The 12,829-nt window shown below is 38.1% G+C and overlaps 3 protein-coding genes across 3 annotated transcripts; 1 reads left to right on the forward strand and 2 right to left on the reverse strand.

Moving 5' to 3' along the window:
* Positions 1–183: 183 nt before the first annotated feature.
* Positions 184–3,404, reverse strand: LOC125215306 (deSI-like protein At4g17486). Its single transcript, XM_048116688.2, has 4 exons — positions 3,024–3,404; positions 1,417–1,678; positions 701–768; positions 184–587 (listed from the first exon to the last, which is right to left on the reverse strand). The coding sequence occupies exons 1-4, from the start codon at positions 3,156–3,158 to the stop codon at positions 345–347; spliced, it is 708 nt and encodes a 235-aa protein (XP_047972645.1). The 5' UTR covers positions 3,159–3,404; the 3' UTR covers positions 184–344.
* Positions 3,405–4,590: 1,186 nt separating this feature from the next.
* On the reverse strand, positions 4,591–7,532 carry LOC125215368 (Protein kinase superfamily protein). The gene has a single exon (XM_048116766.2). The coding sequence runs from the start codon at positions 7,286–7,288 to the stop codon at positions 4,814–4,816; it is 2,475 nt and encodes an 824-aa protein (XP_047972723.1). The 5' UTR covers positions 7,289–7,532; the 3' UTR covers positions 4,591–4,813.
* Positions 7,533–10,217: 2,685 nt separating this feature from the next.
* LOC125214695 (uncharacterized) lies at positions 10,218–12,565 on the forward strand. Its single transcript, XM_048115823.2, has 6 exons — positions 10,218–10,652; positions 10,727–10,953; positions 11,035–11,145; positions 11,550–11,705; positions 11,825–12,066; positions 12,142–12,565. Exons 1-6 carry the CDS (start codon positions 10,390–10,392, stop codon positions 12,463–12,465), a joined length of 1,323 nt encoding a protein of 440 aa, XP_047971780.1. The 5' UTR covers positions 10,218–10,389; the 3' UTR covers positions 12,466–12,565.
* The last annotated feature ends 264 nt before the right edge of the window (positions 12,566–12,829 follow it).

Below are 12,829 nucleotides of genomic sequence, written 5' to 3' on the forward strand. Positions count from 1 at the left end.
ACTGTAATTAGCTTGATACGAGTTAATCTGGTAGTATTTGTTTGTGACAGCAGGAGGTACCTAAAAGAGTTGTGATCTCTTGATAAAAGTTCCAGGCTAAGAAGTCTATTTCGTGGGTGATATGATAAGAAACCATCTTTTAAGATAAAAGAATTTTGCGACTTACTGACACAGAAAATTAGGTTGACATAAAAGTTCGACAATCTATTCATTTCCAAATGTTATATAAGTTGCGACACATATTACAACAATTTGCAAGATCAAGAGTCCCAAATGTTTTGGTATTCTGGCATACAAGTTCACAGGTAATGATGCTGAACATTGCGGTCAGGTAGAGAGTCCGATCATAGAGGTGTTTTGGCGTCTTGTCTAAGTCGCTGATCCTCATCTTCCAGCTCCGAACTACTAGAAGGTTTCTCGCCGGGTGCAACGAGGTTCTTGAACCAGGTAGGTTGGAATCGGGGGGTTCCACCATTAGAGTTGCTGGGGGAATCTGGGCCTGTAATCATGTTGTTGGATGCAATTCCAGCTAAAAATCGATATGCGACTTTACTGGCAGTGACGATTTCAGTTTTGGCTTGCCTAAACTGCAACCACAATCAAATTAAGGGGCTTCAGAAATTTCAACATAAATGAGGCTGTGGAAAACAGTTATGTATATGAGTCTGTTGGAATCAGCAAATGGAGATTGGAGCCTTACTCTATATGCTGTGTTTCCGGCTATTTCTACAGCAGTGTCTCCAGCATTTGCAAACCTGTTCACCCAACCTGTTATGGAGGTGAAAAGATTACTACGATTCCAAGAAGTGGAAAAGGGGTTATACGATAGACCAAGAGTAAAGAAGTGAAAATGCTGCCTACAATTACTCAGTACAACATGCCATTTCGATACACCTAATTACAGAATGACATTGGTCATGCGAACCAAGAATCATTAGATGGGAGTTCCTTAATCCAGGAGAAGCAAAAAGTTACTTAGCAATTAAACACACATGTAAAACCTTGTGCAGACTAAAGAAAAGAACCAAGCTGTTATAAGAAGTAAACAAACTTAATCAAGAAAAATAAGAGAGGCATACGATAGAGCCGAAGACCCTGAGAATCTATGATTTTCAATTGTTCCCAAGTGAAAAAATTATGTCCACAGCTAGTCTGATAACTGATAAGTCATAGAAAAGTATATATTTCACACAAATAGTCCCACATAATTATACCTAGGGAATCTTTGTCGAAGTTCAAGGAAGCATATATGAGCAAAAACACTGCCAAGTTATTACATAAGCTGATACTATATAATGCCCATTTTCCAAATATAACTTCTAACCAGAATCTGACAAACAAAGGAGAGCTACAATTATCAAAATGAAATGTTTGCAATAAAAAAAGAACATTAGTCAGTAAGAGGGACTGCCTTACCAGGTAACTTAGAAACACCCAGTCTTTCACAAAATTCATCACAGAAATGATTGCAATTTTTTGCTAGCAAATCATATGATTCTCCAGGCCACTCTCTGCTCAGTTCCATGAGAATTTGGTTAATCTCAGTGACAGAATTTGTGGTTTGTCCAAGTTTGATGCTTTCACGGTATGTATACATTGGATTCTGCTTTGAAGGACAGTGGAAGACACCAGTACCCTGCTCACAGAACCCAAAAGACCATTCTTCATCACCATAAACCTGTCGAGCAATTGAAAATTCAGTAGCAATAGCATGATCATAACTCAGCTGTATCCAAGAGTGAACTGAAAGTCAGGTAGGCAAAAGATATGGAGTACATATCAAGTGAAAACACAGAAAGATCCCCCATAACCTGCTCGAGCAAAAAAAAAATCTGAAATTTATGAGACAATGTAGATATAGAAGAAAATGAGTAAGCATCAAAATGGTGAAAACTGCAAGACCCAAAAGATTTATGAGATACACAATATGCAACCTTGTTATAAGGGATCCGCAGATGGCAAAATCAGTATCCTTTTACACACGGTGTTCTTGTAACACCAGTCAAAACATCCACTCGGCGCACATACTTAACTACAGGAACTACGAATACGGTACAGTCAAAACATCCACTACTGATTGTAACACATTAGATACATTGGCTTGCCATAAAGCTCATAACCAAATAGTGAAAACAAACGAACAACTCTATAGATGATGAAGAAGAGCTAGTTCCTAATAATATTGCTTCATACATATCACATCCAGATATATAAAAAACTTGTAAGTTCATCAAAATTAACTGGATTAGAACCTCTGACATGTTTTGGTTGACTAATACCAAAAGGTTATGCAAAGAGTCATAGACACAAAACTGTTTAAATCTACAGTGTGTGCATAACATGGAAACATTAAGGTAAACAGCCTTAACATCTTAAGAAAGGTGGAGATTAAAATGAGGTCAGGAGGGGCTATTATCTGTTTGGTAGAAAAACTAACACCCGCTACATGCTGTTTCGTTTTACACTCCATTTCCGTTGACGACTGAGAAAACTTGTTGAGTGGTTTTTCAAGAAGCCATTGGGGATTTCCCACCAAAGAATTACACTCATCTTTGTGTCAAACCCCAATCCATCCAACAAAATTGATGCATTTTCTCAATGCCAACCAAATGTTTCATGATAACTTATGGAGTACTCCCTAAGCTATTAACACTAACTTGATGTTAACACAGGTAATTAATTATACCCCCTAAGGTGAAAGCTCAATCCATAAAACTAATATATATATAGAACCTATATATAGAGCCCTTATTCAAGTACAAACATTTTTAAGAAAAACCCAAATCAGGGCATCCTTTTGGGACTTTTCTCCAAAACAAGTCCAAATCCAGCCCCACCTAGCATAGAACTGCTTCGTCCTAGAAAAGTATTTGAACAGAGGAATCCCCAAAAATCAAATTCCCAAATTGAGAACAAATTAGAGTATGCAAGTACCTAAAACAGCATCAGCCCAAAAGTAGCTACAACAATACTAAAATTAACCACCAAAACCCCACACAGGAAGCAGAGTGGGAGTGCAAAACCTGAACGGCGCTGTGGAAGATGCCGCCGAGGCCAATTCCGTCTTTGAAAATCTTGTTGATCTGCATTATGGTGTTGTTGGTTTTGTCGCTGCCGCTGTTGGTGACGTCGTAGACATGGAGTATGACTTCCGTCATCTCAAATTCAGCGCTTCCCTTTCCCCTTCACAATTTCGATTCAATTCAAAAAACCCCTCTCGTCCACGAATTGTATGGTATCTCCACTTCAAAGTTGAATCAGGAGGAATGATTGAGGATGGGCACTTGAAACAAATCAGATTAGGTGAAAGTAATTTAAGAGAGTGATGAGATTTGGGAGCAGATGGCGGTGTGACTATGAATTTAAGAGATGTGAGTTACTACTGTAGAATCTGTGTGCACCATATCCTTTGCATTTTTCATTAACTACTTTATAAACCTGCCTTGTCTTAAACTTTTAACCGAGTGTCTGAATTTGGAATTTGAAATTTGAAAGTATTTTGAATTTTTATTGAGCATTATTAGTAATTTTTATTGTCTCATTGAATTTCTGACCCAAAATTGAAAATTCGTTGTGAGGCGAGTGAAAATCCTTAGAATTAGGAAATAAATTGATGGATATACTATGTATAAATAATTTAATATTTTTTTATTGTGATTTTTCTTTTTAGAATCAATTTTTTTTATCATCATAAATTATGGAGTACGTAATTGTCTATATTGAGTTACTCCTACTTGATTTCACTCTCTTTATATAATTTCTTCTATTGCTTATGACAGATCCGCTTCCGATAATGGTGGGGCGTCAACTAAATTTCTTATTGTTATTAGCAGTTGCAACCCATGGATTTTTCTTGGTGGTTCCAACTTCAAAATTCAGGCTACGTCACTGATTTAAATAATTATGGTGACTAAACGATGAACTATTATTATTATTATTATTATTATTATTATTATTATTATTATTATTATTATTATTCTTCGTATTTATTTAATTAAATGTTAATTTTGGCCACATTAGTGTTGCCTTAAATGGAATGCAGGTAGACAAAATGGTGGGCTATGTTCTGTATTTTGACAGTTCTATCGCAATATCCAACATCAGTGCATATTAAAATTTAATTATTAAGAGCCTTCAATAATTGAAGTTGTGTGGTTGTTACAATTGGGTTGGTGTCATTCAGATAGGATTAGAATATATACATATCATATTATGTGAAAACTTGTACAATCATAACGAAACATTATTATGATCTCATTCATTTTATTTGGCATCATCCAAAAAATGTTACGTACGTTGATTCAATTAATTCATGACGACTTCATTCTTGGATAAGACTTTAGAGTGACTGATTGCATCAGTGACTTGTTAAGAAATATCAGTGTTTAACTAATTTAATAAACGAGTGGATTATTAGACAAAGACCCTTCCTTAATTTGATTTTGATTGGTTGATAAAATGACATGTATCTTAATTGGTTGATGTATCAATTTCTTTCTTTGCAAACCATCAAAGGGTAAATTGTAATTTTTCTAGTTTAATCATATCAACATTCTTTCGATTATAATCTTTGCACAAAATAACAGGTAATTAAGCAAACCATTATTATTGAGTATAATAAAGTAGAGAATGTTAATCACGAATTAACGATTCACACATAATACATGTCGAATACGAGCGATAAAAAGCAGAAGCGTACTTATGTCCATATTGTCAATGAACTTGAAGTAGGTTTGATCGTTTTCGAAGAGAGACATCGTTTCGTTTCTCGTTTGTATATATATGCTTGCATCTTGTTATTTGATGTGGTGATCTAGCGGCCGTCATTGGTTATGAGCTGCGAGAAAACACGGCTCGTTGACATGTTCGAGCCACCATCCCCACCAACATCTACACGCCTCGATGGAACAGCAACAGGTGCTTCACCATCGCCACCATCACCATCTGTTGCCCGTTGCACTTCTTCCCTTGGCCTATCGTTAGTCTGTAGCTGATACGCATACTCCAAATTCCACAGCACGTCGCCCATGGTCGGCCTATCCACGCCATATTCAGCCAAACACTTCTCAGCAGTCTCCCCAAATTTCTTGAGGGCACTTGGCTTGATCTGACCACTGAGGTGAGGATCTATGATCTCGTTGATCATTCCTTTCTTGTGCCATTCCATCGCCCATTCAGCTAAGTTCACTTGCTCGCGGTTCAGCAATGGATCGACTGCAGGCCGAGCACAGAGAACCTCAAAGAGCACGACCCCAAATGAGTAGACGTCTGACTTGTCAGTGAGCTGCTGTCTCCTGAAATATTCAGGATCCAAGTAGCCGAAGCTGCCTTTCACGCCAGTGCTGACATGAGTCTCGTCTAGGCACGGCCCGGACTTTGAGAGGCCGAAATCAGCAACCTTAGCAACACAGTTTTCATCGAGTAAGATGTTGGTTGATTTGATGTCGCGATGGATGATGCCTTGAGCTGAGCCGGTGTGCAGGTAGTGAAGCCCTCTGGCTGCCCCGATGCATATCTCAAGGCGTTGCTTCCAAGACAAAGGTGGTGCGTCGCTACCATAGAGATGGTTTCTCAACGGCCCCTTCTCCATGTACTCGTAGACAAGTATCATCTCGGATTGCTCCTCACAGTAGCCAACAAGTGAGACAAGATGGCGGTGGCGAATCTTGGATAGTACAGTGATCTCAGTGTGAAACTCCGGGAGCCCCTGCCTTGAGCCAGGCACGCCTCGTTTCACAGCAACTTTTACGCTGTCTTTGAGTACACCTTTGTACACGGTGCCAAAACCACCCGAGCCAACTACCAAACTCTTGTCAAAATTATCGGTAGCAAGCTGTAGATCAGCAAATAGGATCTTCAAATCATAGAGGCCATAGGGGCTGGGAGTGGCAAGGACCGTGCCCTGAGATATCGTGGCATGGGAGCTGCCACCACCAAACACACGCAGAGAAGTCCAGCCTGCGCTCTCTGCACGCTTCGTCTTTGGCTTGGGCTTCCTCCTCCTGCATCCCAGTATGGCTAAAACCATCACAACTGCCAAAATCAGCATGAAAACTCCACCAACGACACAACCTAACACGATCCACTTGCCATCCTTCTTGGACCTCAGGGGAGATGGAGCCACATAGTTCACCATTCTCATAATCTCCACCCCATTGAGAATAGCATTCTTTTTCATCGCGATGTTCAAGTCCGAGGGGCCAACACTGACCGAAACAACACCAGAGCCCCTCATATTCTTCACCACAAAGTCAATGTAATAAGGAGATGCAAGCCTGTGAAGTGAAAGCACAGAGAGATCCACATCCTTGTATGAAGTAACACCATTTATATATATGTTGAAGTACAGCGTGTTGAGGGCAACGCTCACGATATCACAGAAATGGAGACGGACCAAATGCATAGCACCCTCCGAGCCAACCGGGAAATCCCATGTGATGTTGAAATGGTTAATCAAACTCCCGTTATACACATTCATCTGCTGTGCAGTCATGTACACATTGTCGGGGGCAACCTCCCTCGTTGCCCCGCCCTGCTGGTAGTTCGGAGGATCACTAGTCCTAGCAACCTTAGCAGCAGATTTGATCACAAGAAAATCCTCATCAGGAATCCAACTCCTCCAAAGAGTGTCATTGAAAGGTGTTATCAACAAACCCCCAACATTAACTCTATGAACAGTCTCCAAAACTTGGCTTGAAACATTCTGCTTAAACTCACTAATCTCCCCAGGGCTAATCAAGGCTATCCCACCAGCATCAATGAAGAAATCTCTGGGTGCTGAGAAAACCTCAATTGCACTCACAAATGCAAAATTGGAATCAGGTGTGAACACAATCTCAAGCTCATCTCTATCCACCATGACAAAGAACTCTTTCACAACAGTAGCATTAGCACTAAAGCTAGTTAAAAGAGAAACCCCATTTGAGGAAACACTAAATTTCCCATTTTTGAGATCATAATTCAGAGAGGTGAAGGGAGAGAAATGCAGACGAACTAAATGAGTGCCAAGATTCTTGATATCAAAAGTGTAGGTCGAGGAAGAAGTGAAAACTCGAGCTGTGGTGTAAATAACAGTTGAATTGGAAGATGAATTTGGGTTTGTGAGAGAAGATGAAGTACCTTCCGACAGATAAGTTGAACCCTTGTGTGAAGAATCCCCAACAAAGTGTCTGTTGTAAACCATCTCTGTAGTGGAATCGGATCCACAGCTGATGAGAAAATTGTCTTGGGGTGTGAAAGCATATGAAGTAGTTAGAAATAGAAGAAGTGGAAAGACTCTTGCAGCCATGATTGCTTAGCCAAAAATTGAATCTTTTTGCACTGAAATTTACGAATTGGTGGGAATATAATGAATACAGTAGATATGATTACTACAAGTTCTTGAAAAGGTGGAGGGTTTTGCTAATTCAAGATTTTGAGAATTTCCATAAAAAAATTCAAGATTTTGATGATGGGGTCATAATCAAGAATGCTACTACACGACCATTTGTTTGTGCAGAACCGAACCATAAAACATGGGTGAAAATGCTTGAGAAGTGAAGAGTGAGCAGCTTAAGTTTGACTTAGGTAGCTTTGCATGTGGAGTTTTAATGTGGCATTAAATTTTAGTCCAAATTCTCAAAAAAAAAAAAAACTTTTTTCGAACCCTCAATCTATTAATAGGAAAAAAAAAATGAAGTAAAGAGTGAGTTTACTAGATCTCTTTCTTAGTTGTATAAGTTTAGCATGGATGATTTTTTCTATTTGATGTAGTGACAAAATTGCCAGCGTGATCAGCACCAGTAGTTAACTGAATTTTGTCAAAAATAGTATTCTTAATTAATCAGTAGCAGATTGAACTATTCTGTTTACTGTTTATCTTATTGTGAAGGTACAGTAAGCTATACAATAGTAGTATGATACAATTCCTGCAGGTGAACAATCAATTTAAAAATAGGATTTGATGTATATAAAAAATCAGGTTGAACAGCAACTTCTATCTTATAAAAAGGGGAAAACAATGTATGCAACAATAGAAAAATAACTTAAAATCTAAAAGCACGTGAGCCGTGCCGACACTATTTTGCCTCCTTGAATAATGGATATATTTATGAGGAGGAGGAAGTAGGATAAATTTTACTTGAACATCCACAATATTAGAAACCATATAATTAAACAAAGCTCTATTAAACTTAACAAATATTTTTACAACTGCTGTCTGTATCTCAACGTCTATACGCGGGTGCTTAGTTGTCTCCAACTGATTTATAAATGTAACCTCAATGCATCCCACAATCTTATCAAGATCATTATGTATGTATATTATACTCCGTATGATTGACTTATTGCCACGTGGCCTATTTAATGTCTGTATTCAATTACTTTAAATTAAATCATTTTGATATTAATATTGTCATTGTCACAGGGAACGAATAAAAAAAAAGTATACGACGGACTTTTAAGATTAGAGGGTAGTCTTTCTTTTATACTCTATGCAATACACATATTTTCACTCTTTTTTTTTTTTTCATATGCTCTTTAGGATTTGGAGTAATATAAAATTTCCATGCACGATGGAGAATTTTCTCACGTAACTCATTTCCCCTCATTTGCACCATAGCTCATGTCTTCTTTATAATATTTTCAATATTATTGATCTGATAATATTTCTCAATTTTTTCCAAATATTTTTCACCATAGAATTAGAGAATGTGCGATAGACCACTGATATAGAACTATGTGATAGTAGTAGTAATAATACTTTTCTCAAAAGAAATAAACTTGTGTGTGACTTGACAGATGCTGTGGGCCTCAGCCCATTTGATGGTATTCCAAGTCCAACTCAAAATTCCTTCGTTATTTTAACAAAATTTGGCTAGACTTCACTTTCTTTGCATTATAATCTAGGTATAAAGTTATTCGCTAAATAAAGTGGTCTAAACTCTGAAAGTTTGTAAATTTAAAATCTAATTATAAAAATCTAGACACTATTTCAACTTGTTATATCAAATTAAGCAAATCAAACAACCTCAAAGATCAAATTAACATCATCCTCCCGTTCCTCTCGCAAAAAAATAAGTACTCCCTCCGTCCCATTGAAGATGACTCACTTTCCTTTTTAGTTTGTCCCAACTAAAATGACCCATTACTTAAAATGAAAACACCTTTTACTCTACTTTATTCCCTCTCTCTTACTTTACTCTCTCCTCTCAACACACAAAATAAATTTACAAAAAATCTCGTGCCACCCAAGAAATGGGTCATCTTCCTTGGGACGGAGGGAGTAATACATTATCGATTTGTTCAACTTCTAAATCTAATCTTTCATGGTTCCTTGGCATTTTAAATTTCAAAAGTTGGTTGAAAAATTTAGTCACATTTGAGGAAACAATAGATGTTGTTGAAGATATTGATCACATGTGTGGGATGCCGATTCATATTTCTCATATTTATAGAGCAGGTCAACGAATTCACGACGAATCTAATAAATGAAGGTCGGATACTATTGTACCATGATTTTTTTTTTATTTCTTATTTAAAAATAAATTATCACAATTTTCGTTTAATCTATCCAAAAAAAATTGCCACTTCCCGAAGTATTAGGTTTTTCGCCATGGAAATTTGATGCGAAAATCGATTGCATCAGAGTTATAGGCAGGGCTGATCTATACGGTTGCCAAAAGGGGCAAATGCCCCACCTAAGAAAATTATTTAGGCTACTTTTGTTTGTTAGTTTTATTTTTTTTTAAATATCCTTATTTATGTCCCTTCTTTTTTGGCTCACCTATATATAATTTTTTTTCTCCGTCCCTGATTATAGGGACTGAGTTTATGAATGTCTAAGTTAAGAGATATATTTTGTGATCAATTTTCAACAATTATTTGGTCACTTTCATTGAGTGTGATAATTCATTTTTAAAAGTTTTTAATAGCGACATTGTCAAATGTCAGTAGCTCTCAACTAGTGATGATTCTTCAAAAATAAATTAGACATGCATGCATTCATTCTTCTTTTGTAATCTGTATTTACAATTGAATAATGAAACAACATATTAATATTGATAAAATTAAATACTAGTACTACCTTTTATGTTTAATTATTAAGGATTTTGGCATTCTTTAATTTTTATACTTAATTATTTATATGATCAATTAGTACTCCATTATTTTAGAAACATGTTAAAAATATTTACGTTCATATAAATATTTTACTACCATTGATATAATAACGTCAAAAGAGAGCAATAATTGACCTTGAAGTAAACTGCATCAGAAAATAACTGAAATTTCAGCTGAAAGATAAGTGTTTCACGGCGGAGCCACCCATCGCCACCGCCGCCGACACAGTTAGTTTCCATCTCCAAGCTCTCCTCATCTAACAAATAAAACTTTCCTGATAATTTTGTAAGAATGACGGCGACGCATCTTCTCACACACCCAACTTACCTCCCTCCGCCGCCGGCGAGGCGGCCTCGTCTCCCAACCCACCGTAACGCCTTCTCACTTCCAAATAACAAAACCCCATCTCTAAATTTCGCATTTTTAAGCTCACCTCGGGAAAGAAGTCGCAAGAGTTCAGCAATCAGATCACAGTTGAACTTCCCGATCATCTCGCCGCAGGACCAATGGGGCACCTGGACCGCTCTGTTCGCCACCGGCGCTTTCGGCATATGGTAAATCGATTTTCACAAAATGGGAGTAATTAATTTGATGTTTTCCCCTTGATTTTGTGAATGAATTATTCAAGGTCGGAGAAGACCAAGATTGGGAGCGCGCTGAGCGGCGCATTGGTGAGCACTCTGGTGGGTTTGGCGGCGAGTAATTTGGGAATCATAGCGAGTGAAGCGGCTGCTTACGACGTCGTTTTGGAGTTCCTTCTGCCATTAGCGGTTCCTCTGCTGCTTTTCAGAGCTGACATGCGCCGTGTTCTTCGCTCTACTGGAACGCTTCTGCTCGCTTTCTTGCTTGGATCAGGTAGTAAATTTTGACCTTTTTGTGGGGATTCGAGATGCAAGTTAGCCCTTTGAGCTGTTATTTATCTTGATTGTGAGGCAGTGGCGACGACGGTGGGGACGACAGTGGCATTCCTGTTGGTGCCGATGCGATCTCTTGGTGGAGATGGTTGGAAGATTGCAGCTGCTCTAATGGGAAGGCATATTGGTGGAGGTATTGTTGATTGCTTTCTTGATATGATGTTGATTGCTTGTATAAGTAACATATTTCCAATATAATGCAGCATTTATTGCCTTGTGTTGATGACTTTGTTCATGAATTGAAATCAAGGACTATTAATTTCCCAACTGCAAGACAATGACTAAATATTTTAGTGCATTTATTTGGATACTTTTCTATGGCCAAGTGATTTCTGCTGGTTCTCTGATGGTATCGGCATTGTTTGTCGTAGTGCTAGTGCTACGCAATCTAAGAACCATTTTTCGATATTTTTTGCCTGCAGACTAAAGGGTTGCTGTTTGTATAAAAAATTCAACTAGTCGTATGCTTTTGTTATATGTTCACTGATGATTTCCATATCTTGTAACTCATGGTGCGCGCGTTCTATTCTGTTGCAGCTGTCAACTACGTGGCCATATCTGAATTTCTTGAGACGTCATCGTCAGTTGTGACTGCCGGACTTGCTGCAGATAATGTGATCTGTGCTTTATATTTTGCCTCATTATTCGCATTGGCATCTAAGATACCTGCAGAGTCATCAGAATCAACAGCTGGTGAGTCGGAATATCTTCTGAATCAGTGGAGGTTTATGTATGTATGAATATGAGATCATATAGATACATGGCCAAAAAAATTATTGTTTGTTTCATAGCCACTTAATTCTTTGTGGTAGATGCTGAACTTAATGAAGAAAAAGAATCTGGGAACAAGCTACCTGTGCTTCAGACTGCTACGTCCCTTGCTGTATCGTTTATTATATGCAAAAGTGGCAGTTTTTTGACAAAGTATTTTGGGATCCAAGGAGGCAGCCTTCCAGCCATTACAGCTATTGTGGTTGTTCTAGCAACTATATTCCCGAAACTATTTGCTTACCTCGCGCCTTCTGGTGAAGCTATGGCGTTGATACTGATGCAGGTCAGCATTTCTAGTCCCATTTTAAGCTGAGAAACACAAGTTGAGAAAGTGATTTGTAATGTGATCCTGTATTAGGTGTTCTTTGCGGTTATTGGGGCGAAAGGAAGCATCATGAGTGTTATGAACACGGCGCCCAGCATCTTCTTGTTCTGTCTAGTCCAGATCGGGGTGCACCTAGCTATCATCCTCGGGGTGGGGAAGCTGCTGCGGTTTGAGCTCAAGTCGTTGCTGATAGCATCTAATGCGAATGTGGGCGGTCCCACAACGGCCTGTGGGATGGCGACAGCAAAAGGGTGGACTTCTCTAGTTGTTCCTGGCATTCTTGCTGGCATCTTCGGCATTGCAATCGCCACTTTTCTTGGTATAGGTTTTGGACAAGCTGTTCTCAGATTCATGTGAATATGCCATTAGTTTGGACATTAAAGTGAAGCAGACTGTAAAGGACTGATTCTGTAAACTTTATCATCATTGTTGAAATTTTGAATTTCTTCCGTTCAAAGTTGGAAATGTTATTTGTTTTTTGGGCAGTAAGTTTTATATGAAAAAAATAAGTGAGTAGAATGTGATAATAGTATGTGATAATGTGATTGACATGTGAATCAATTTACTCAATTTAGATTAAGACATAGTATTAATGTGAATCTAAATGTTATACTACAAGTGAGACGGTTATTTATGAATGGAGAAAATAATACTCCATGTTGTACATCAATATAAAATACTAGCACTATGTTGAAGGTAATAAATTGGTTATAAATCCAAC

This window comes from Salvia hispanica, chromosome 3, assembly GCF_029641045.1.
Source record: "Salvia hispanica isolate PSC_SH4W2 chromosome 3, Shi_PSC_v1, whole genome shotgun sequence".
Classification (NCBI taxonomy): domain Eukaryota; kingdom Viridiplantae; phylum Streptophyta; class Magnoliopsida; order Lamiales; family Lamiaceae; genus Salvia; species Salvia hispanica.

Bases quoted from the DNA above. Each gene is read 5' to 3' on its own strand.
- LOC125214695 (XM_048115823.2), top strand. From the start codon at position 10,390: ATGACGGCGACGCATCTTCTCACACACCCAACTTACCTCCCTCCGCCG. The intron at 10,653-10,726 runs GTAAATCGATTT...GAATTATTCAAG, and splicing joins ACCGGCGCTTTCGGCATATG to GTCGGAGAAGACCAAGATTG. The intron at 11,706-11,824 runs GTGAGTCGGAAT...TCTTTGTGGTAG, and splicing joins GTCATCAGAATCAACAGCTG to ATGCTGAACTTAATGAAGAA.
- LOC125215368 (XM_048116766.2), bottom strand. From the start codon at position 7,288: ATGGCTGCAAGAGTCTTTCCACTTCTTCTATTTCTAACTACTTCATAT.
- LOC125215306 (XM_048116688.2), bottom strand. From the start codon at position 3,158: ATGACGGAAGTCATACTCCATGTCTACGACGTCACCAACAGCGGCAGC. The intron at 769-1,416 runs GTAAGGCAGTCC...CCTCCATAACAG, and splicing joins GGGTGTTTCTAAGTTACCTG to GTTGGGTGAACAGGTTTGCA. The intron at 588-700 runs GTAAGGCTCCAA...TTGTGGTTGCAG, and splicing joins CCGGAAACACAGCATATAGA to TTTAGGCAAGCCAAAACTGA.